At 37.6% G+C, this 22,605-nt stretch overlaps 2 protein-coding genes across 6 annotated transcripts in view; one reads left to right on the forward strand and one right to left on the reverse strand.

Annotated features, from left to right (window-relative positions):
- The window catches only part of LOC135686790 (uncharacterized), a 43,520-nt gene that overhangs the window by 17,552 nt on the left and 3,363 nt on the right, over positions 1 to 22,605 (reverse strand). The window lies entirely within an intron of this gene.
- Positions 2,979 to 19,314, forward strand: LOC148960124 (uncharacterized). Of its 5 annotated transcripts, none has more exons than XM_089108840.1 (6): positions 2,979 to 3,693; positions 4,550 to 4,778; positions 6,773 to 6,840; positions 7,540 to 11,616; positions 11,851 to 11,918; positions 12,813 to 19,314. In XM_089108840.1, exons 3-6 carry the CDS (start codon positions 6,783 to 6,785, stop codon positions 13,176 to 13,178), a joined length of 4,569 nt encoding a protein of 1,522 aa, XP_088964966.1. In that variant the 5' UTR covers positions 2,979 to 3,693; positions 4,550 to 4,778; positions 6,773 to 6,782; the 3' UTR covers positions 13,179 to 19,314. The 5 variants fall into 5 exon arrangements, with proteins under 5 accessions (XP_088964966.1, XP_088964967.1, XP_088964965.1 ...); XM_089108841.1 differs by having other exon boundaries at positions 2,979 to 3,580; XM_089108843.1 differs by having other exon boundaries at positions 2,985 to 4,778; positions 7,540 to 8,937; positions 11,323 to 11,616.

Consider the following 22,605-nt stretch of genomic DNA (forward strand, 5'->3'; position numbering starts at 1 on the left):
TTAAAAAAAATACCTGAACTAATGCTCAGGCCTTCAAGAATTTCAATTATAGGCCATACTTAGCCTCACTCAACTCCATCTTCACTACAACTCGTGTCCATGAAAACTTTTGGACAGAGCCCCTGTCATATTAATACAAGCAAACACTCTCTCTCTCTGGACCATTTATTGGTGTCTTTTATCTATCGTGACTTCTCGGACAACAGCCTTTTCGCAGAGTAGCCTTGTTTCCAATGCCCGCCTTTCCCGCCATTTAAATCATGCAATTCAATTCACTTCAGTTTTTATTTTAATATCGGAAAGAGTTACCGCGTACCATTCATCCCCAGATTCGTCCCCAGATTCATCCCCAGATTCAAAAACTTGCTTGTACTGCTTGAAATATGTCGAAATGACAATAATTAGTTAGAACATAAGTTATTTCTGGAATTTGCTTTCTAATTCCACTCGATAAAAGTTTTTTTTCTGCCAATTGATTTTTGATATTTTTGGTGGGCCTAGTCTTGCGTGTTTTCCATCCCCAGATTCATCCCAGATTCATCCCCAGATTCGCATTTTGCATAATGTGAGTCTAATAGAGCATGAGATGTCTCAAAACGCTGCAGAGATTTATGGGAGAAGCGCTGCAGAAATTTTGAAACGGAAGGTACTTCTAGTAATGCATAGCAAAAGCCAAAATCACTTTATGTATGTTCAAAGGCAGAATTTATTTTTCAGGTGGGGGTAGGGAGAGGCAAAACCCACAAAAATAAGCAAATTTGCCGTAGTAAGCATATTTTGTAACTAGTTAGTTTAAAAGGTCCTGTAGCAATAGGAAAGAATATCTATACTGATTTTATTTGGTTTTGAATAGTATTTTGTGTTAGATGAACAAATTTGAAAAAATTCAAAGTTGAAATTTTTCTGACCGTGCATTTTACATTATCAAATTTGAAAATGGCTTTGAAAAAAGCAAACATTTTACAACATACTAAAAGCTTTTTCGTCTGACACTCCTCAGAGCATTAAACGTCAGAATAGGTTCCGAAAAAACACGATGGAAAAATATATACCCAGTTGTGGATCGAAATAGGCCAATCAGAAAAACGCAAGCACAAGACCGGTATAGTTGACCAATCAGTGCCGCGAGCCTAAAGAAAAATTACCAATGGAGTCCAAGAGAGAAAACGAACTCCTTTTGTCTACACAATGGCGGCTTTTTCGTTTTTATGTAGATTGACTCCAAAACTGCTAGATGGAAGGATGACCGGGCTCTGCCAATTATCCAAAACATGTCGTCATTATAGAGTTTTGCACAATCTGGGTTGTCTAAAAGATGTTGACCTATGGCAGAATCACTTGTTTTAACAGTGTTTCTAGACCTACAAGATCGAGGAGGCTGTTCTCTTTGAGGGGGAGTTTTGTTTCGTATGTTGGAAGGAACATGCTGTTTTATCCTATCCCCCAATCTTTGGGTTGTGTGTCCTACGTAGCCAGAATCACACTGGCACGTAAATTCATAAATGACGGAACTTTTTTGTTTGGTAGGAACGCAATCCTTTTGAATGGATGGAAGGGCTCTCCTAGTGCTGTAAACAATCCGAGGATTGACAGCAAAGAAACAATTGGTTATGGCTTGCCTAATCTGACTCTCGAATCGCAAGGAAGTGTTACCAATCCATGGTAGTTTCAAATAAACTGGGCACTTTTGCGGACCAAACTTTTGAACAGCCGAAAAACTTGCGATCTTCTCCTTAGTATAAGATAAAATGACGTCTTCAGGATAGCCGTTGTCCAAGAAGATCGTTTTGAGTTTTTCCAGTTCAGCGTGCAGTTTAGATTATCAAATTTGTAAATCCCCCAACGAAGCTACACCTTTTCGTCTAAGAAAATTTCATAATAACACGATCCTCAAAATTAAAGTGCGTATGACACGAAAATTTTTATTTGCCCCCAAGACGTAATCGAGTATGCTGATCACGAAAATCACCATAAAATTTTCGAAAAACAAACACTTTCGTAATTACAGCTGTTTCAAGGTCGATTTCTGCTACAAATTCTGTCACAAGGGATTGGGTCGAGTTTGACAGAAAGTGACGTAAAGGGGTTGTGTTTACGGGTTGACGTAAAGTGAAAATTTACATTGCTAACTAACGAGAAATTATACGGCGGAGTTTACTTGCGAGTTTGTGAACATGTCTCACGGCAATTATTCAAGCTCGAGGGCGTCAGCTTTTGACGAAAGTGAAGGGGAATAGCTTTTAGGTGCTGCTGATGGGCTATTTTCGCCTTGCAAGAACGAACCAGTCTTTTTTCAGACGCGCAACCAGGCGAAGCTGGCATGGCTCGAAGCTTTCATGACTGGGCAGAGGACGAAGATGGAATACAACAATCCCAACTGCGTGATCGTTGGCGAGGAATTATTACTTTGAGTCAATGGTAAGTGAAATAGGTTGTCATTATGTTTTTTAGTGTTATAAATTCAGTATTCCCCGTACATTTCTGCTGTTTTTAGGCCATCATTCCCTGATCAAAGCGGCCTAGTCTATTGCCTTGTATGGGCGAATGAAGAAGAAGTTAATCTGTCTAGAAATACAAATTCTGTTTGGCACCTTCAATTCTTGGAATTAGTAAATTTAATATTTTATTTTCATTAAATCTGGCAGAAATGAGTATACCATATATATATATATATGCAACGTTATGATCCTGCCGATTCTAAAGAATGTAAGAGAAACTCAAATCAACCATTATATTAAGTCATACAATGTTCTTATTCAATAGGTATCTCTGTGCAATGGCATACAGTCTTGGTGTCTGTCAGATACAAACGTAGATTCTTGAATTCCAGAAATTCTGAGAGATTCAAAACCTTGTTGATGCCAAAGCAACTCCATCTTTGCAGAGCTTCCGTTTACGCTGATTGCCTGTGAAGAACGAGGAACACAAATTTCAATATGTACATTTAACAACAAACATGATCCAAGATTATTTTTTTGGTCTTTGATCAAGGCTATTTCTGTTATACAGAAACAGATTTTTCAAAAGTTTGAATCCGTGATTTAATTGAAAGTTTTTATATCATGTTTTGTTACTTGATGACTTCTGTTTATTTTTAATCGATTCTCACTTGCATTTTGCATCTTTATCCCATCGAATATCATTTCCCTGCTTGTTAAATATTTCTTGAGTTTCCAACCCCCTGCTTTTTGAGTTTCCAAAACCTTTTTCGCTTTTTTATAACAAAATTGAAGTAGTTTACATTTGTTTAAATGTTTTAAAAAAATAATTGCAAAATTGAATATTTGGGTTATTTTTATGTATTAAAAACAGTGATATGGACCCCACACAGAGAGACAAGGAGAGACAAGGAGTGCCCCCGGTGTATCTCAGGTGTTACACAATAGAACGTTGTTAGGCAGTTATAAAAAAACAATAGGAATCATATTACTCACCATGCATTTTCATTCTTGCTTAGTTCTTTGTCTTGTTTTGGTTTGCGAACTGAAGGTAGAGCATCACGTCGAGAAAATGTTTTGGTGTTTTCGGTGTCAAAACCAGGAGGAGAGGGAAATGTACGGGAAAAATCAGTCGGAAAAAGGTGCTCTTGAATAAGATGATGGCTCGATATCTTTACGCTGCATTTTCAATAAGTAATACCAAGCGCGTGCTTCTGTTGGGGCAGGTTTTCCAGGATGGCAGTCAAGCACAACGGTATCTTCCTCAAGGGGGTATTCATTCCCTAAAGTCATGCACAATGGTTTACCGTAACGCACTTACCTGTTTTATAGTAAAAGTTTTCTAATTTTGTTCTTGAACATCATGTTTATTTTTGAATAAGCTTTTCTTGCAAACTAACTTGGGTTGACCATATGATAACATTGTGAGCTGCGAAATTAGGACCATAGCCGGCTCACTTTATTTCAATTTTTATCAATTTTATAATGAACCAAAAAAAATTTCTAAATTACTTTCCGACCTTTGATGGCATTGCTTGAGTTATATAAATAAAATTTATTACAATAATGGAGGAAAAAATATTCAGGGGGACACAACAGTAGTGCCCGCACATAGTGAAACAACCACTTTACGTCACAGGGGATGGTTCGACCGCGTATTTGTTGTGACACACATTGGGTGTTGGAAAACACCGTTTTTTGGGGAAAGTGAGTCGCAAATGAAAAAACTAAGTCTACCATCCTTACCGTGATGTTTCTTTGATGATTTAAGCGAATAAAATTTTAATGTCATCTGCACTTTAAACAAAAGTTAAGATCACATTAAGAACAATCCGAGGCCGAAGTACACTAAAAGGTAATTTTGAACAAAGTTTGAAAAAACCCCTTAAAAATTCCATCTCATCAACGAGGCGTTTACCATGTAAAGGTGTTTTTGTGTGAATAAAGAAAAGGCCACGATAGCAGGCTGCTCGATGGAATCAAAAGGGATTCTTGCGGCGAAAAAACGCTAAAATGTTGTGAATAAGTAACACCGCAACACGACGTGAATGAGCAGCAACAAACACACGTAAATCAGCCCTAGTAATGATAGGATCCATCGTACATTTTAGCAAGAGACAAAGCTAAAAGGCAGATGTAGCGTGGCAGAGCTAGCAAGGATGGCAGAGCTTGCACTGACGTCAGAGGTCACATGGTGCAGAACTTTCTCTAGAAAACCGGGGGCGTTTTCTAACCTAGTTGAGTTTCATCGTGAACTTTCCTCTTGTGGCGGTTGCACATGCTACTTTGACCTGAGAAAAGGAAGTTTTGCTTTGTAAAGCAGAAAGCGATCATTGCATGGTAAGAAGTTGGTCTTTTGATCTTTACAACTTTTTGTGTTTTGTTCACTTAGACGAAATTGTGAAACACGAAATACATCGAGGTTGAAAAGCACCAAATAAGTTTTTAATATTGGCCTAGATTGGGGCACGGATGATATGAATTATATAGATGCCAACTAAGGGTATCTGGTATCGACTTGACGGAAAAATGCCTCCCTGGAAATTGTTTTACATAGGCTTCTCATATTGCCTTGATTTGAGAGATTTTAGGCTTTGAAAATAAGTATTTAACTCTTATTGTAAGCGAGCTTCCCTCACTCAAAGGAAGGCCCAATTTAAAAAAAATTGTGTTTCAAAATGGAGAAAATTTAGAAAATCTTAATGATTGCTTGAAAATTGGCTGAATGTTGCTAGATCCGTGAGATTTCTAACAACATCCGTGGCGCGAGAGCATGAGACGAATTTGAAATCCGTGAATCTCACAGCAGATCTCTGTGATTTGACAACTATGGTTAACAAATAGATTACAAGATGTTTGAACATTTGATAACCTGCTTAAAAAGTTAATTTTTGAATTTTGTAGCAATTTTATCAATTTACAGCGACGTTGGTGGGGGATCGTTTGGTGCACATGGCACCATCTTGACTCAAGCTCATCCGTTTATTTTGGCAAATTTGTTAGATTTTCTTTCAACGTCGTGGAATTTAAAGAAATTTTCCACCAAAATTGCTATATGCCCTAATCATGAGAGTTTTCTGTGCTTTCCCTTTAATTTCGCTAATGGGTGTGTATGACCCTCACCTCATAGCGCAAAGAAAGGGTGACCATGTACACCTTTGGTGGAATTTAGTGCCTACGCCACATTCTGAAGCATCTTGTTCTATACCAAAGCGTTCACGGCTCAGTCATTTATGACATCGAACACTTTATGACAGACCAGTTAACAGTAGTTTTCATTAGATTATTTCACATGTATATTCAAACCCTCATTTTGTAAAATGTTTGAATGATAGTATATAAACTGAGGTGAATCCCACCTCATGCATTATTTGATTCTTTATCACGTAATAAGAGTAAAACTAAAGAAACAGGCTGGGTAAACCGAAAGATATTACCAATAAATATAAACGTGCAATCTCTCTCCTACATCAATCAACTCATCAACCAACTACAATCAGCCACGAACTAACTAACTGATTAACAATTTTGGATTAAGCAAATTACACCTCAGCAACCAATCAGAAATAAGAATAATATTAGTGGGATTAGTCATATTGGAGTTAGTCAAACATGTTTACACATTACCTCAGCAACGATTGTGTTAACTGTGAAAACTAGAGAAACAGAACTGTAATTAAAGACACATTAACAATACCTTCTGTATTTACAAAATTTCTAAAGAAAAAGTGTGAGAAAATGCTGTGCAGTGGAAGATTTTCCGCCATAAACTTAAAGGAATTATTGCCTTAGACGCCGTTTACACGGGAGAGAGATTTTCTGCTTTGGCTTCATCAGTAATAAATTTACAAAATCAATGGATCCTACTTACCATGCTAAATTACAATGGAAAAATTCAATAAATAGAAGCTAAAGGGAACCCACCTAATACAATACATGTTGTTAAATGTGTAAAACGAAAATTGCTGGGGAACTGGGAGAGAAGTGAATAGAAAGGTAGATAATAGTATGTGACGAAGAAGCTGGTAATTGACTGTCTGACAAGGGCAAGAGAAGGACGGTAAAGAACAAAAAGACTAAAAATGTAAGCAGTAAAAACGTTTGTAATGGGTCTTACATAATTTGTTAGCTACGACGTCCCTGTAGTAAGAGGAACATAAACGAGACAATACGAAAATTTCTACAATCGATACTGTATATGTTTCCAAAACTTTCAAAACCTATTCCTTGGTAATTTCGAGTCAAGCTAGCCTCACTTCACTGTCTTTTTACACAAACTCAATTGTGTCTCTTTTGCGTTAACTTATCCAGAATGAAATTTGCACCTTTTTCAGATTCATCACAATGGCAACAGATGAGCAGCAGATAAACGAGATACTCGAGTTTCTATTTGATGAGAATGGTATGTGTTGTCGAGGCAGGGGCAACGATAGTTGTAGGAAGGAGAATTTTAAAAGTAGGAGAAAAACGTAAGCAATAAAGGGTCACCTAAAAGAGGCTTAAAATAGGAATGTGCCCACTGTGCTCCCTTGGTAATTATGTCTTTGGAGACTTCAGTCTCCTTTTTCTAAAGTTTGACAAATAATTTTGGAAATTCAGGTGAGAAAAAATTCCGGAACAAATCTCTACTCTATAAGCCGGAAACGGCTCTACTCTGTTTTTCATACTGAGCTTTGTCGAGAAATTTGTTCGCTGTCAACCCACAACTCCATCGTTGCGATGCCCCTGCCTCCTGTGGTGCATTTCATATAAATCAGTTTTCGGTTTTTTTCCAGTTTTACGATAACCAATCTGATCAATAGATATAGGAAAAGTATAATATATGCCTAAAAGTTTCTAGGTCTGCAATTTAAGCGTCAATGTTCGGAATATTGAAAGCTCAAAGACTCTGTTGATGAAAAAAGAGCTCTAATTGTTTGCTCCGCCGATCGCAATTACAATAGGTATAGAAATATGGTAGAAAATGCTTGGCTAGCAATCAATAAAGAAATGAATTCAAAGAACAGGGAAAATTGTCCTCTGCCCTCTCCCTTGGATGCTACTCCTTCGTTGCTAGGGTTTATAAGAATACATCTGCCTATTTTCAATTGATTTTTTTCAGATTCAGTTGGGGATACAGCTGATAACGCTTGTCAAGAAGGTATAGAAAGTTCAAATGGATCTGACGAACTTTTATCTCTATCTAACCACAATGACTCATCTCCAACACCTTCTCTATTTTCAACAAACTCCTCCTCAGCACATTCCGCCACAGTACAAGACGAGGGGATTTTGTCAAAAATTTTGAGCCATACTGTTGAACCATCAGCAGATCTTTCTTTTAAGGGCCCAATGACAAAACCCTTGCTCATAATGATTTTGAAATTTTTAGTAATCAGACACCATCCAAAATTCGCTAAGAATTTGATGATGAAAACTTTTTCAAAGCCACAGCTACTTTCTATCAAGACTTTTTTAGCCACAAAAAGCAGCAACTTATTTTTTTCCAGAAACCACCAGAAACCAATTTACTCCCTTAAATTTGATAGCCATGGAAAGTTGGTTTTAGGTAGATACAACGATCTTCCAGTAGTAATGCATCATTCCTATAGCAAATCTTCGAAGACATGTATCGATTCAAAGGAGGTGATATGTAAGGAAAATGTGCTCGATGTTCTTAAAGATCTTCACTACACTAAAACGATTGGTGGAGAAACGTGTTGTGTCCCTGGTGGCATAAATGCATTGAGCAAGATTTTCACTTCTAAATTCTATTTCAAGGGAATTTTCAAGGAAATTCGGTCATTCTTAAAAGGATGCAAATCTTGTCGTATTAACACACCTCTTCCCTCGACACAGATTGCGCCTCCGAAGCCTATTCGCTCTTTTCGTCCACATGAAAGACTTCAGTATGATCTTATTGACATGGCTCCAGCTAAGAGATCTTTCATGAAAAACAATCCTTGGGGATTCCGTTACATTCTATCCATAAAATGCTGTTTTAGTAAATTCTGTTGGCTCTTCCCTTTGCAATATAAGACAGCTCAAATGGTGTACAGGGTGATAAAATTTCTTTTTGACGTCGAGGGTGCACCTGACATCCTTCAGTCTGATAATGGCAAAGAATTTGTAAATAATCTAATTAGGCAGTTCAGTAAGGATTATAATTTCAGAATGGTGAGGGGGAAACCTTATACACCAAGACATCAAGGGCAAGTTGAGAACTTGAACAAAACAGTTAAGGCATATCTTAGAAAGTTATTGCAAAATTCACCACATGAAGAACAGGCAAAAATGTGGCCACTGTTACTTCCTGGTATTGCAGATAAAATAAACAAATCTTATAATTTTACAATTGATGACATCCCCTTCAGAGTGTATAGAAATCGTGACTGCAACACCATTGGTTTCTCTGTTGTACCTGAAGACAGCATCCTTAAATCTTCCTATGTTGATGCTGAGCAATCCGACGATGAAGAATCTGCAACAAGTTCTGTCAGTGGAGATGAAAGTAGTTTTGGTACGTGTGAGGTTGATAGTTTTCAAAAACAAGTTTTAGATTGTTCCTCTTCTTTTGATGTTTCCTCTGTAAAAACCATTCCAGCAACTGAGATAATGCAGTCATGTCTTGGTTCCTCTTTGTCAAAAACACTTTTTGTAGACCGTTCAAATGATGATAGTAATGATTCAGGCGAGATGGAGGCAGAAGAAACTGAGTGTAGCCAGGAATCAGATTTTGAAAGTCGTAAGTTTTCTTCTTGTCTGTTTAATTTGTCAAAAATAAGGTTCCTGAATCACCTCAAGCTTTTGGAGGCCACTGAAATAACTATCCACCGTAACATCGAGAGGGATCTAAAAAATTCCCCAGGTGACAAGTTTGATGTTGGTGACAAAGTTCTGGTTAAGAACCCAGACATGAAAACTGGTCGAGGTATAAAGAAAAACCATGACCCATTTTTGCCATTAAATGTCATTGCCGAAGTTGTTGAGGTATTGCCCTCTTCCATGTATAAGCTTAATTTTCCTGATGGAGATAGCTTTTACCAAAAAAATTTATTTGAAGGAGAAATGGTTCTATTCGAAAAAAACAATAATGAGGCCACATCTTCTGACCCCTCCTCTTCTTTGCCCACAAGTAAAGGCAACAAGACCCGAAAAGCAGTATTAGATGCAGTATCAGATTTTGCTTTTCAAGTCAGACGACAGATCTACAAAGAAAAACGACCAACCACAAAAACAATTTTAAGATTAAACATAGATTCTTTTTTTGCGAAATATTTTGAAGTGCTGGATTTCGGAGTGCTTGCCGAGTTGTATAGTTTATCTAGTGGTCAACAACAGTGTGATATGCATTCTGCATATCTGAGGGGAATGGACGAACTAAAACAGGCTGGATTTCCTTTTTTTCTTTATGGTACTGTGGCTTGGGAAAGAAAAAGGAAAGTCTGGTTGAGTGACAAAATCATTTCCTTTCTTGAAGAAGATGACCACCAGTGCATTGACTGTTTTAAAAGCACAGACACTTGTTCCCATTCTTGTTGCCGACAACAGGCACTAAATTTCGTTGAACGGTGTGGTTTGCAAAGGAAAAATCTTTCACCAAAACACAATACAGCTACTGGTAAAGGGACAAAAAAAAGAAATAAAAATTTTGATGAGGAATCAACTCTTCCAAAGACCAAAACGGTCAAATTATCTCCCACAGCAGCAAAAAAAGGGTTTACATCTTCACATAATAACTTGTTGGCTCGTGCTAGAGAAAAGTGCAACAACATTTTGGCTTCGTGCACTAATGTGCAAGTTCTTGACCTTGTAAGACAATTTCTTCACAAGCTAGATTCTTGTGAAATTGAAGGAAATAAAGGGAAGGGTTTTGAATCAAACCTTGAATATTTTATAGAAATTGTCTTTTCAGACTACCCATTTAATGTGGATAGTCATGTGAAACTTATTAACTTTGATTTTAAAAGAGAACGATTCAAAATGCAACTTCAAGGTAGCACAACACTTTGCGGCATGTGTGCTTTGCATAATACCATCAACAAGTTTTATCTAACTCCGCATGATTTTAACAGTGTTGCCGACTGTCTTTGGTTGGAAATGGCTCTGAGAGAAGATCTGAGCAACGATTTCCAAAAGCAAAGATCACTCTCAGGAGACTATAGCATTGACGTTATCATCAGCGTTGCACAAGATCAAGGCTATGAGTGCATCCGCTTTGACAATAATTTCAAGCTATTTTTTCAAAATGCTAACCCTTGCCATCTTGACGAAAATCCTGATGAACTGTTTAAAAATCTGCTTAAAATATTGGAGATTAAAAGAAATGACCGCTTATTTATAGCTGACTCCATGAACCATTTTGTAACCATTGTTTTTTTGGAACATGATATGATCATTCTTGATAGCATTAAAGGCCCCTCCATTTACAGCATTCAGAGTGGGTTGACATATCTTTGGCAACTTTCATACTCCTCAGGTTTTGCTGCGTATCACATTCCAAAGCAAAAATACGTCTTCATTGAAGATGATGCTGATACTTTGCAGCCAAAGATAAATTTTACCGTCTTTGAAATTATGCGCCATAACTCCACTGTGAATGCATGCCAAGAAATATCTTCTGTCTTTAAACATGTGACAGCCCATGATGTAAGGAGTCTTGGTGGTGAAAATTTTATAAATGACAGTATAATTTGCTCAGTTTGCCAAGCAATAAATAAATCATTTCCTAGCGTATATGCTATGGACACATTGCTAGCCACAAGACTTTTGAACCCTTCTACCATGATTTCTAAAAGTCAAGCTACTCTTGTACCTCCCAGCAAAGATTTATTGCTCCTTCCAATTAGTTCTGGAAGGCACTGGTGGGTACTTTCTATCAATAATGTTTCATCCAGCTATTCAGTTTTAGATTCTTTGGGCCTGGAACACAAAGAGGAGGTGGACACTCTTTTGAAACGTCTTTCTTTTCTTTCGCACAACCAAGTCTGCGAATTTAGAAGGAAGAAAATTTCTTTTCCCCTCCAAGGCAGCAGCGGCACCCAATGTGGATTATTTTCGATATGCGGTATGATTTCCGAAGCCAACTCTACCAACTTCGATTTTTCTCTGTATGACATGGATTATGTACGGCAGCAGTTGGCATACAACATTGTTAATGGCCATGTGACCAAGCTTTCTAGTCCTTCAATCTGGCAAGGTAAATCTTTTTCGAAACAAATAAGATTTTTTTAATTGTATGAGTTTTTGTTCTTTTCAAATTTATGTTTCCCACTATTACAATTTAACATAAAATTGTGTATGATGTTCAAATATGGTGAACAATTTCTTTTTTTTTTCATCTTTGTTTCATTATAATTTACGTCAATGACCTTCTACCACCCTAAGTAACTGGAACGAAATTTCTACAACTAACTGAAAATCTCTTTCTCAGATTTTGCAACTGATGAATCGTTAAAAGATTATTTCCAGCGATTTCGCCCTTATCATTTGGAGACAGATGTAAGTAACCAATTATATCTGTAAGTAACTTAAATCTACCAGAAGGTATTTTTCCAAGGCCATAGTTTTTCTTCTATATAAATAAAATCTGATTTGTATCATTTTTTAGAATTTTCATCTATCTAAGTCCTTGTAACCTTTTTCGCATGGGTAATTAATAGATTGTGGCTTGAAAATATACAGCACATATTGGGTCACACAGCACATATTGGCGTCACAGAATTCAAGGCTATAAATTGGCTCCCAACGAAAACAGGATAAACCTTTGTGTCTGTGTCAAAGGTTAAAATGTCTCCAAGAAATGGCCCCAACGTACAGTGCTAAAATATTTTATCCGGTCAACCACGAACAAATATTGCGCAGATTAAAGTTTAAACTAGATCTAGGATTTCGTTAAATCAATACTGCACAGCCGTGCCTAGCCTACCTAGGGTCCAAAACATGGATTCTAGGGTCTTTCATCAGCACTAAAATTAACATCTAATATCAACACCTCCAGGCATAAGATCAAAGGTAACTTTTTCCAAAGTATAGTGAAAGAGGAAGATAGCAAATATGTCTACTATCAAGGACTGTCTTTTAACTAACAACAGTCAAAAATTCCTGTATATTTTTTCTCTTTTTTCCTGGTAAACCAGCACCCCTAAGGGGACAATTATGGACTTTAGGTCAGCTTGACATTTAAACACCATCCGGGCCACTGAAATTAGGAGTGTTTATTTTGTTGTTAATTTATATAATTGTATTTTTTCTTTTTAACTTTATAACTGGTAAATACAGTTATTGTGGCGAATTACTCATGCATACATATAATAACAACGATATAATGCTTTCATCGTTCATGTAATTTATTATGATAAAGTGTGGTGTAAAGACAACTATTGTTACTTTAAGGAAGAAAATCTGATACGGATGTATGGGCGCAATTTGATCCTTCTTGTCCTAAACACGCCTGTGAAAAGATATTGTTTTGAAGAAGAGGCAAAAGGAAAGGTACTAAAACTTGGACTCCATTACCTTGCTTGTACGGAGGAAGAATTGAAGACTTATCAAGATTGGAAGTCTAAACTGGATGCTGAGCCATACGTCTTTGAAGAGATAACCCCGGGCTTAAGACGATACATGGTTGAATTCCCAAACAGAAATGTTGTCCAACAATACAAAGGAGCAGGGTGGATAACGATGACCAAAAACGAATACCATTTTTACATTGATTGGGTAAATCGACTAAAGGAATCTTTCTCTGACAACGAAGGATAAAACTTCTTACCATATACATCGTCTTTGGGTATAGTATGTTAGCCTATGGACGTTGCATTTTCAGCCTTTTCTTCTCTCTAGAATCCCGTCTGTTTGGTTGCGTTGAACTTCTTTCAAGGTTAACACGAGCAAGGGTAACCAGCCCCTTGGGAGTGCTTGATTGAAGTTCACGTAGCCAACACCAACTTCTCCAATCTAGTTTACTCTTCCTTATTGGTTTGTAGTTTTGCAATCATATGGTGGTTATTCTTATCTTTCTTGCTCTACTTGATAATCTTTCTTGCCGTATACATCGTCATTGCTGTTCTTTTAGATCTGCCGTTTACTTGCTTATTATTGTTCTTTGCTTTCGGTCTTGATTGTCACTTTTCATGTGTTGCTATGGGTATAGTAGTATGTTAGCCAATGGACGTTGCATTTCCAGCCTTTTCTTCTCTCTAGAATCCCGTCTGTTTGGTTGCGTTGAACTTCTTTCAAGGTTAACACGAGCAAGGGTAACCAGCCCCTTGGGAGTGCTTGATTGAAGTTCACGTAGCCAACACCAACTTCTCCAATCTAGTTTACTCTTCCTTATTGGTTTGTAGTTTTGCAATCATATGGTGGTTATTCTTATCTTTCTTGCTCTACTTGATAATCTTTCTTGCCGTATACATCGTCATTGCTGCTCTTTTAGATCTGCCGTTTACTTGCTTATTATTGTTCTTTGCCTTCGGTCTTGATTGTCACTTTTCATGTGTTGCTATGGGTATAGTAGTATGTTAGCCAATGGACGTTGCATTTCCAGCCTTTTCTTCTCTCTAGAATCCCGTCTGTTTGGTTGCGTTGAACTTCTTTCAAGGTTAACACGAGCAAGGGTAACCAGCCCCTTGGGAGTGCTTGATTGAAGTTCACGTAGCCAACACCAACTTCTCCAATCTAGTTTACTCTTCCTTATTGGTTTGTAGTTTTGCAATCATATGGTGGTTATTCTTATCTTTCTTGCTCTACTTGATAATCTTTCTTGCCGTATACATCGTCATTGCTGTTCTTTTAGATCTGCCGTTTACTTGCTTATTATTGTTCTTTGCCTTCGGTCTTGATTGTCACTTTTCATGTGTTGCTATGGGTATAGTAGTATGTTAGCCAATGGACGTTGCATTTCCAGCCTTTTCTTCTCTCTAGAATCCCGTCTGTTTGGTTGCGTTGAACTTCTTTCAAGGTTAACACGAGCAAGGGTAACCAGCCCCTTGGGAGTGCTTGATTGAAGTTCACGTAGCCAACACCAACTTCTCCAATCTAGTTTACTCTTCCTTATTGGTTTGTAGTTTTGCAATCATATGGTGGTTATTCTTATCTTTCTTGCTCTACTTGATAATCTTTCTTGCCATATACATCGTCATTGCTGTTCTTTTAGATCTGCCGTTTACTTGCTTATTATTGTTCTTTGCTTTCGGTCTTGATTGTCACTTTTCATGTGTTGCTATGGGTATAGTAGTATGTTAGCCAATGGACGTTGCATTTCCAGCCTTTTCTTCTCTCTAGAATCCCGTCTGTTTGGTTGCGTTGAACTTCTTTCAAGGTTAACACGAGCAAGGGTAACCAGCCCCTTGGGAGTGCTTGATTGAAGTTCACGTAGCCAACACCAACTTCTCCAATCTAGTTTACTCTTCCTTATTGGTTTGTAGTTTTGCAATCATATGGTGGTTATTCTTATCTTTCTTGCTCTACTTGATAATCTTTCTTGCCGTATACATCGTCATTGCTGTTCTTTTAGATCTGCCGTTTACTTGCTTATTATTGTTCTTTGCCTTCGGTCTTGATTGTCACTTTTCATGTGTTGCTATGGGTATAGTAGTATGTTAGCCAATGGACGTTGCATTTCCAGCCTTTTCTTCTCTCTAGAATCCCGTCTGTTTGGTTGCGTTGAACTTCTTTCAAGGTTAACACGAGCAAGGGTAACCAGCCCCTTGGGAGTGCTTGATTGAAGTTCACGTAGCCAACACCAACTTCTCCAATCTAGTTTACTCTTCCTTATTGGTTTGTAGTTTTGCAATCATATGGTGGTTATTCTTATCTTTCTTGCTCTACTTGATAATCTTTCTTGCCATATACATCGTCATTGCTGTTCTTTTAGATCTGCCGTTTACTTGCTTATTATTGTTCTTTGCTTTCGGTCTTGATTGTCACTTTTCATGTGTTGCTATGGGTATAGTAGTATGTTAGCCAATGGACGTTGCATTTCCAGCCTTTTCTTCTCTCTAGAATCCCGTCTGTTTGGTTGCGTTGAACTTCTTTCAAGGTTAACACGAGCAAGGGTAACCAGCCCCTTGGGAGTGCTTGATTGAAGTTCACGTAGCCAACACCAACTTCTCCAATCTAGTTTACTCTTCCTTATTGGTTTGTAGTTTTGCAATCATATGGTGGTTATTCTTATCTTTCTTGCTCTACTTGATAATCTTTCTTGCCATATACATCGTCATTGCTGTTCTTTTAGATCTGCCGTTTACTTGCTTATTATTGTTCTTTGCTTTCGGTCTTGATTGTCACTTTTCATGTGTTGCTATGGGTATAGTAGTATGTTAGCCAATGGACGTTGCATTTCCAGCCTTTTCTTCTCTCTAGAATCCCGTCTGTTTGGTTGCGTTGAACTTCTTTCAAGGTTAACACGAGCAAGGGTAACCAGCCCCTTGGGAGTGCTTGATTGAAGTTCACGTAGCCAACACCAACTTCTCCAATCTAGTTTACTCTTCCTTATTGGTTTGTAGTTTTGCAATCATATGGTGGTTATTCTTATCTTTCTTGCTCTACTTGATAATCTTTCTTGCCGTATACATCGTCATTGCTGTTCTTTTAGATCTGCCGTTTACTTGCTTATTATTGTTCTTTGCCTTCGGTCTTGATTGTCACTTTTCATGTGTTGCTATGGGTATAGTAGTATGTTAGCCAATGGACGTTGCATTTCCAGCCTTTTCTTCTCTCTAGAATCCCGTCTGTTTGGTTGCGTTGAACTTCTTTCAAGGTTAACACGAGCAAGGGTAACCAGCCCCTTGGGAGTGCTTGATTGAAGTTCACGTAGCCAACACCAACTTCTCCAATCTAGTTTACTCTTCCTTATTGGTTTGTAGTTTTGCAATCATATGGTGGTTATTCTTATCTTTCTTGCTCTACTTGATAATCTTTCTTGCCATATACATCGTCATTGCTGTTCTTTTAGATCTGCCGTTTACTTGCTTATTATTGTTCTTTGCTTTCGGTCTTGATTGTCACTTTTCATGTGTTGCTATGGGTATAGTAGTATGTTAGCCAATGGACGTTGCATTTCCAGCCTTTTCTTCTCTCTAGAATCCCGTCTGTTTGGTTGCGTTGAACTTCTTTCAAGGTTAACACGAGCAAGGGTAACCAGCCCCTTGGGAGTGCTTGATTGAAGTTCACGTAGCCAACACCAACTTCTCCAATATAGTTTACTCTTCCTTATTGGTTTGTAGTTTTGCAATCATATGGTGGTTATTCTTATGTTTCTTGCTCTACTTGATAATCTTTCTTGCCGTATACATCGTCATTGCTGTTCTTTTAGATCTGCCGTTTACTTGCTTATTATTGTTCTTTGCCTTCGGTCTTGATTGTCACTTTTCATGTGTTGCTATGGGTATAGTAGTATGTTAGCCAATGGACGTTGCATTTCCAGCCTTTTCTTCTCTCTAGAATCCCGTCTGTTTGGTTGCGTTGAACTTCTTTCAAGGTTAACACGAGCAAGGGTAACCAGCCCCTTGGGAGTGCTTGATTGAAGTTCACGTAGCCAACACCAACTTCTCCAATCTAGTTTACTCTTCCTTATTGGTTTGTAGTTTTGCAATCATATGGTGGTTATTCTTATCTTTCTTGCTCTACTTGATAATCTTTCTTGCCGTATACATCGTCATTGCTGTTCTTTTAGATCTGCCGTTTACTTGCTTATTATTGTTCTTTGCTTTCGGTCTTGATTGTCACTTTTCATGTGTTGCTATGGGTATAGTAGTATGTTAGCCAATGGACGTTGCATTTCCAGCCTTTTCTTCTCTCTAGAATCCCGTCTGTTTGGTTGCGTTGAACTTCTTTCAAGGTTAACACGAGCAAGGGTAACCAGCCCCTTGGGAGTGCTTGATTGAAGTTCACGTAGCCAACACCAACTTCTCCAATCTAGTTTACTCTTCCTTATTGGTTTGTAGTTTTGCAATCATATGGTGGTTATTCTTATCTTTCTTGCTCTACTTGATAATCTTTCTTGCCGTATACATCGTCATTGCTGTTCTTTTAGATCTGCCGTTTACTTGCTTATTATTGTTCTTTGCTTTCGGTCTTGATTGTCACTTTTCATGTGTTGCTATGGGTATAGTAGTATGTTAGCCAATGGACGTTGCATTTCCAGCCTTTTCTTCTCTCTAGAATCCCGTCTGTTTGGTTGCGTTGAATTTCTTTCAAGGTTAACACGAGCAAGGGTAACCAGCCCCTTGGGAGTGCTTGATTGAAGTTCACGTAGCCAACACCAACTTCTCCAATCTAGTTTACTCTTCCTTATTGGTTTGTAGTTTTGCAATCATATGGTGGTTATTCTTATCTTTCTTGCTCTACTTGATAATCTTTCTTGCCGTATACATCGTCATTGCTGTTCTTTTAGATCTGCCGTTTACTTGCTTATTATTGTTCTTTGCTTTCGGTCTTGATTGTCTCTTTGCATGTGTTGCTATGGGTATGTCTCTATTGTTGTTGGAACATTGCTGCTGCTGGCCGTGTTGCTGCCTGTTGTCTCTTTTGCTGTTGGAACATTGCTGCTGCTGCCCGTATTGGTGCTTGGTGTCTCTCTTGCAGTTGGAACTTTGCTGGTGCTGACCGTGCTGCTGCCTGGTTTCTCTTTTGCTGTTGGGACATTGCTGGTGTTGGCCTTGTTTCTGCCTGGTGTCTCTTTTGCTTTTGGAACATTGACGTTGATGGCCATGTTGGTGGTTGGTGTCTAAACAAGAAACATAGGTTGTGCTGGCCAAGTTGCTGTCCGGTGTTCCCTTTTCTCTTATAGTACAGTTTAATGCATTTTTATGTTTTATAGTAGATATGTTATTGTCCTCTTCCCTAGATCCGTGATTATAGATTAATATGCCACCAATCACAGGAAAGTGAACTATGCTGCTAAATTTGCCATACCTTTATGCGATTAAATATAGCTCAATTAGAATCCATCTTTGAACTAATTTTTAGGATAATTGCAATGTTTCCCGTCTATTTTCTTTAATTTCAATTACTTCTACTTTTAGTAGGAAAACCTATAAAGCTTGTGTCACGGAAAAATTCTCTATATTTAACACGCGTCGAGCTATAGTGTAAGTCAGCAAGTATTGTTTTGTCATCTTGCTTCTGAAATATTGATGATTAAATTGTACAATATTATTAATAGGTTCTGAGACAGTTTCAACCAGACTTATTGAAACAGCTTATTGTTTAATATCACCCATGCTAAAAACAGCAGTTACATTTAAAAGTTTAATCAGCTATATGTTTTAAGACAGTTTACGCTTGACGTGTTGCTGGCAGGAGTGGCAGAAAGCGTAGAATGTATGCCGTTAGCTACCTTCAAAAGAATTCTCGCCAGCGAATTGGAATGTGTAAGAAAATGAAATTCACCTTTTGGCAATTTTTACTTGTTCCGAAGTTTCATCGATTTTGCCTCTCCACGTACAAAGCTCTTTGCCAAAACGCACCTGCTGCCTGCTGGGAACACGTATTCCTTTCACTGTCTGATGATTGAATGGCAATACATAAATAGTGACCGACTAAAATTAATGGGTATCTTTACCTTCTCATATTTAATCAGGTTGTTTTTTTGCATCAAAACCATTTCATCTTTTTAACTTTTGGACTCCCCTTATCCTTTTTTATGCCCTTAATAAATGGGTAGAATTTGATAGCCATTCCATCATCCCTGAGTTTCTTAAGAAAGGAATCCCGAGCGAAAGGTGCCTCCTTGTCGTGGGGCTCGGGCTTTTTACTAAGAGCACCTGCCAGCAAACATCACTTTGGTGAAGTAAAAGCTGTACCGTTGCAAATTATAATGCTCACATTCGTCAAAGGTTTTTCCTGTATGCCATCGCTGAGTGATGATTTTCAAAAAATATAAGCTATGCAACTATCATTTGTCTCTATTTGCTTTTCTATTCTCACGTAATAAAAAATGCTGTCTATCTTACGTCTTCAAGAGATTTTTAATGCGTAGAAATGATAAATATCGAAGCACAAAGACGTAGATACCAAAGCATGTAACAACGAAGCCCAGATTTTCCCAACAACAGAAACTGTTTTCAAAATTGAGCAAAAGTAGCAAAGTGCTGAAAATTGTACAGGGAAAAAGTTTTGCAGTATTTTGAATCATCAATATTTGAAAATATCATCATCAAAAAATATACATTAAGCTAATTGTGTCGTTTAAAAAAATGCTATGTGCTCAGGCACCATGGAGCGTTGAGAAAATCTGGATAATCTTAGAAAAGTGTGGGGGTCTGAAAAAGTGGGGTGGGGGTCTAAAACCAAGAAAAAGGGGCTTGACTGGTGATTCATTTTTAATTTTTTGCAATTTTAGCATACAGTAAGGGGGGGGGGGGGTGGGATAAAGCCATTCAGCCTCCCTGCTCCGCTGTTCCTGAGTGCTGCAGAAATCATTCTTATTATTATGGTTACTTTTCACCTGCTTCAAAGTAGATCAAAAACTAAGGAGAGTGTTTCCAATTTGTTCTAGTTGCTTTATGGGACGCAAAAAGGTGTTCCCAGCCTTGTCTTTTTGCTGGCAACACCCCTGTGCGTGCTGAAATTTCAATATTGATAGAACACATTAGAATCAAATGGGCGCATATCAAATAATTTCTCGCACACAGAATCTATGAAAATCTTGTAAACCTCACGTAAATGATGATGTTTACAAAATTGCATATCTGTTTTTCGCGTTTTTTGATGAAATTCGCGAAAGTCTATTCTGCTAAATTTCCTAAAATGTACAATTTGCGAGTTTATTTCCGCGAAATCTCATAAAACTTAAAATTTATCTAAATATTATCTGAGATAAAGCTTTAATATCTGAGCTGTTTGAATATGAAAGTCACAAATTGTTATTTTCACTAAAAGGTAATTCGAAGACCATTGCCAATACGATTTCTGCGATATAATTTGCTGTACAATAAAACCCCCTCCCCCCCCCCCATTTTTCTGCTGAGCAAAAAGTGATTTTTTAGGAAAAGGTAGAAAGAAAGGCACTCTAACATTTTGTAAGTTATTTTCTCGAAAGTAATAAAGCTAGTTTCTAAAGCTCATATGATTTAAAAATAGTTTCATTCTAAGTAGGGGGAAAGGGTATAGAGCCCCTCTTCATCCAAAATCGAGACGCCCAGATAAGGTCCAAAATGCAGTTTTCATTCAAAAAATTTGACTCTCCAATTGGACAGACAAAGATTTATAAGTACCCGTTCAAATGTTTTGTTCTCAAAGCTTACTTTACTGACCTGATTGAAACATTGGCGTGGATTTTGCTTAAATTGGTGGCTCCCTCTGACATCCATGGATCTGTCCAAAGAAACCAGCCCTCTGTTGCCCCAACCACCTCCCCTTGCCTCGAAAGGCAAAAAAGCGTCGAGTCATTAACAGTTGGGGCCCCTCAGTAACAAGCAAATATGAACAAAAACATAAACAGTCGATTAAAGTGCGAAAAACACACTGGCATAGTCTAATGACGGCAAACGGTGCAAATCTGAAGTAAAATGATATATCCATTCTCTCAATAAACCAATAGTTTTACTAGTTCTACCAATACTTTCAACTTTAAGTTCTATGATTATCATTTGGATCACAACAATCTTTGATTTAAGTCTCTCGTAATAGCTGATATTACCAAAAGCAAAATAATATTTATGATGAAAACCAGTTCAATGATCATGAAATAGTTAAAAGTTAAGCATAGGCGTACAGGTCGAGTTCAGATAGAGGAGGCTTAAGTTTTTTGCCCGACAAAATTTTATCGTCCACATTTTTATGGATTATACTCAACACATCTAATCATATAATATTTCCCAAAAACTGATTGAAAAAGTCTATATAAATTGAGGTTAACTATCTAATTGGCATTTTGATCTCAGCAAAAATTTTTATCAGAACATCACACTTTGCTGAATAGTTTTCGATTTTCCTTTGAAAGTAATAAGAATCTATGCCATGACAGAAACATAAAATAAATCGTATTTTATCGATATGGGGAGTAGGGAAGCTGGTTATCAATTTATGACACTAATTTTTCATATTCTTGGTTTCATGCATAAACATTATCTCAAGAGATTTAATCAAGATCAAATAATAAATATAATGAAAAATTCCCAAGATAATCACCTCAGCTAGGCCTTTTTCTACCCTCTGCTGTCGGCAGCCTCTATTAGCAATTGCAATTAATTGTTGACTCCCCCCCCCCCCCCCCCGCCCTGGAAAAAAATATACGTCTGCGCCTATGCCAATGGTATTACGGAATTATTTTTGGTGGTAGAAAACTTGAAAATGGCTTTGAAAAAAGCAAAAATTTGAGTAAACTTAAGCTTTTCGTCTGACACTGTTGTTTGCTATTTTCAAAGCCATTTTCAAGTTATGTTTTTATGCACCACAGTCCCGAGGGTGCTGAGATGATGTTGCTGAATGGGAAACTAAATTCAAAACACAATCAACATACATCATTTTTCACGGACTTCGAGCAAGTTTGCAAGTTGAGGGCCAAGAGAAAATTTAAAACTCAAAACAAATGCTTTCATGTTTTCCCAAAAAGTATGGGGCATGTAAATTCCAAATGTCGCCCTGCTGCCAATGCGTTTCTCTTTCTGCTTTTGAATATGGCTGTGCTTTTGAATTTAGCCTAAATGACGATTTATGTTGTACTTTTTTGCCTTTTGGGGCTTGTCTTGATGAAATGATGAAATTGTAGAGCGAGACCTTGATCTACACCAAGTCCAATTCTCATTGTCTCGCTTTCTGCAAAAGTGTGATGTACATCCATATTGAATAAATATTTGTGGCAGGGACATAGATGTTTAGCGAATTTTCAGAGCCTTAGCTTTGCCACTCATATTCGATGCACTGCCAACAACCAAGGCCTACAATAAGTGTGGATTTGACTCACTTTGTGGAGTTGTTAAATTTGTGGATCTATAATCGTAGAATATGTGGATTTGTTAAAGAGGGCATTTTATCAAAAGTGCTGCATAAAATGTCGACAAGGCATTTAGAAATGAAAAATAGCACTAGAAAAAAATTTACTCGATGTAAAACGAAAACGGAATCGCAAAATTTCGCTATGTAAAACGCAAAATTTCTTGATAGAAAAATGTCATTAGCATTTGAAAACAATCACAATTTGTATGTTAGTGATAGAAGATATTGTTCGAAGATTTGATTTTAA

This window comes from Rhopilema esculentum, chromosome 6, assembly GCF_057945365.1.
Source record: "Rhopilema esculentum isolate cy_ngs chromosome 6, ASM5794536v1, whole genome shotgun sequence".
NCBI lineage: Eukaryota > Metazoa > Cnidaria > Scyphozoa > Rhizostomeae > Rhizostomatidae > Rhopilema > Rhopilema esculentum.

Bases quoted from the DNA above. Each gene is read 5' to 3' on its own strand.
- LOC148960124 (XM_089108839.1), top strand. From the start codon at position 6,783: ATGGCAACAGATGAGCAGCAGATAAACGAGATACTCGAGTTTCTATTT. The intron at 11,617-11,850 runs GTAAATCTTTTT...TCTCTTTCTCAG, and splicing joins TAGTCCTTCAATCTGGCAAG to ATTTTGCAACTGATGAATCG. The intron at 11,919-12,812 runs GTAAGTAACCAA...TGTTACTTTAAG, and splicing joins CTTATCATTTGGAGACAGAT to GAAGAAAATCTGATACGGAT.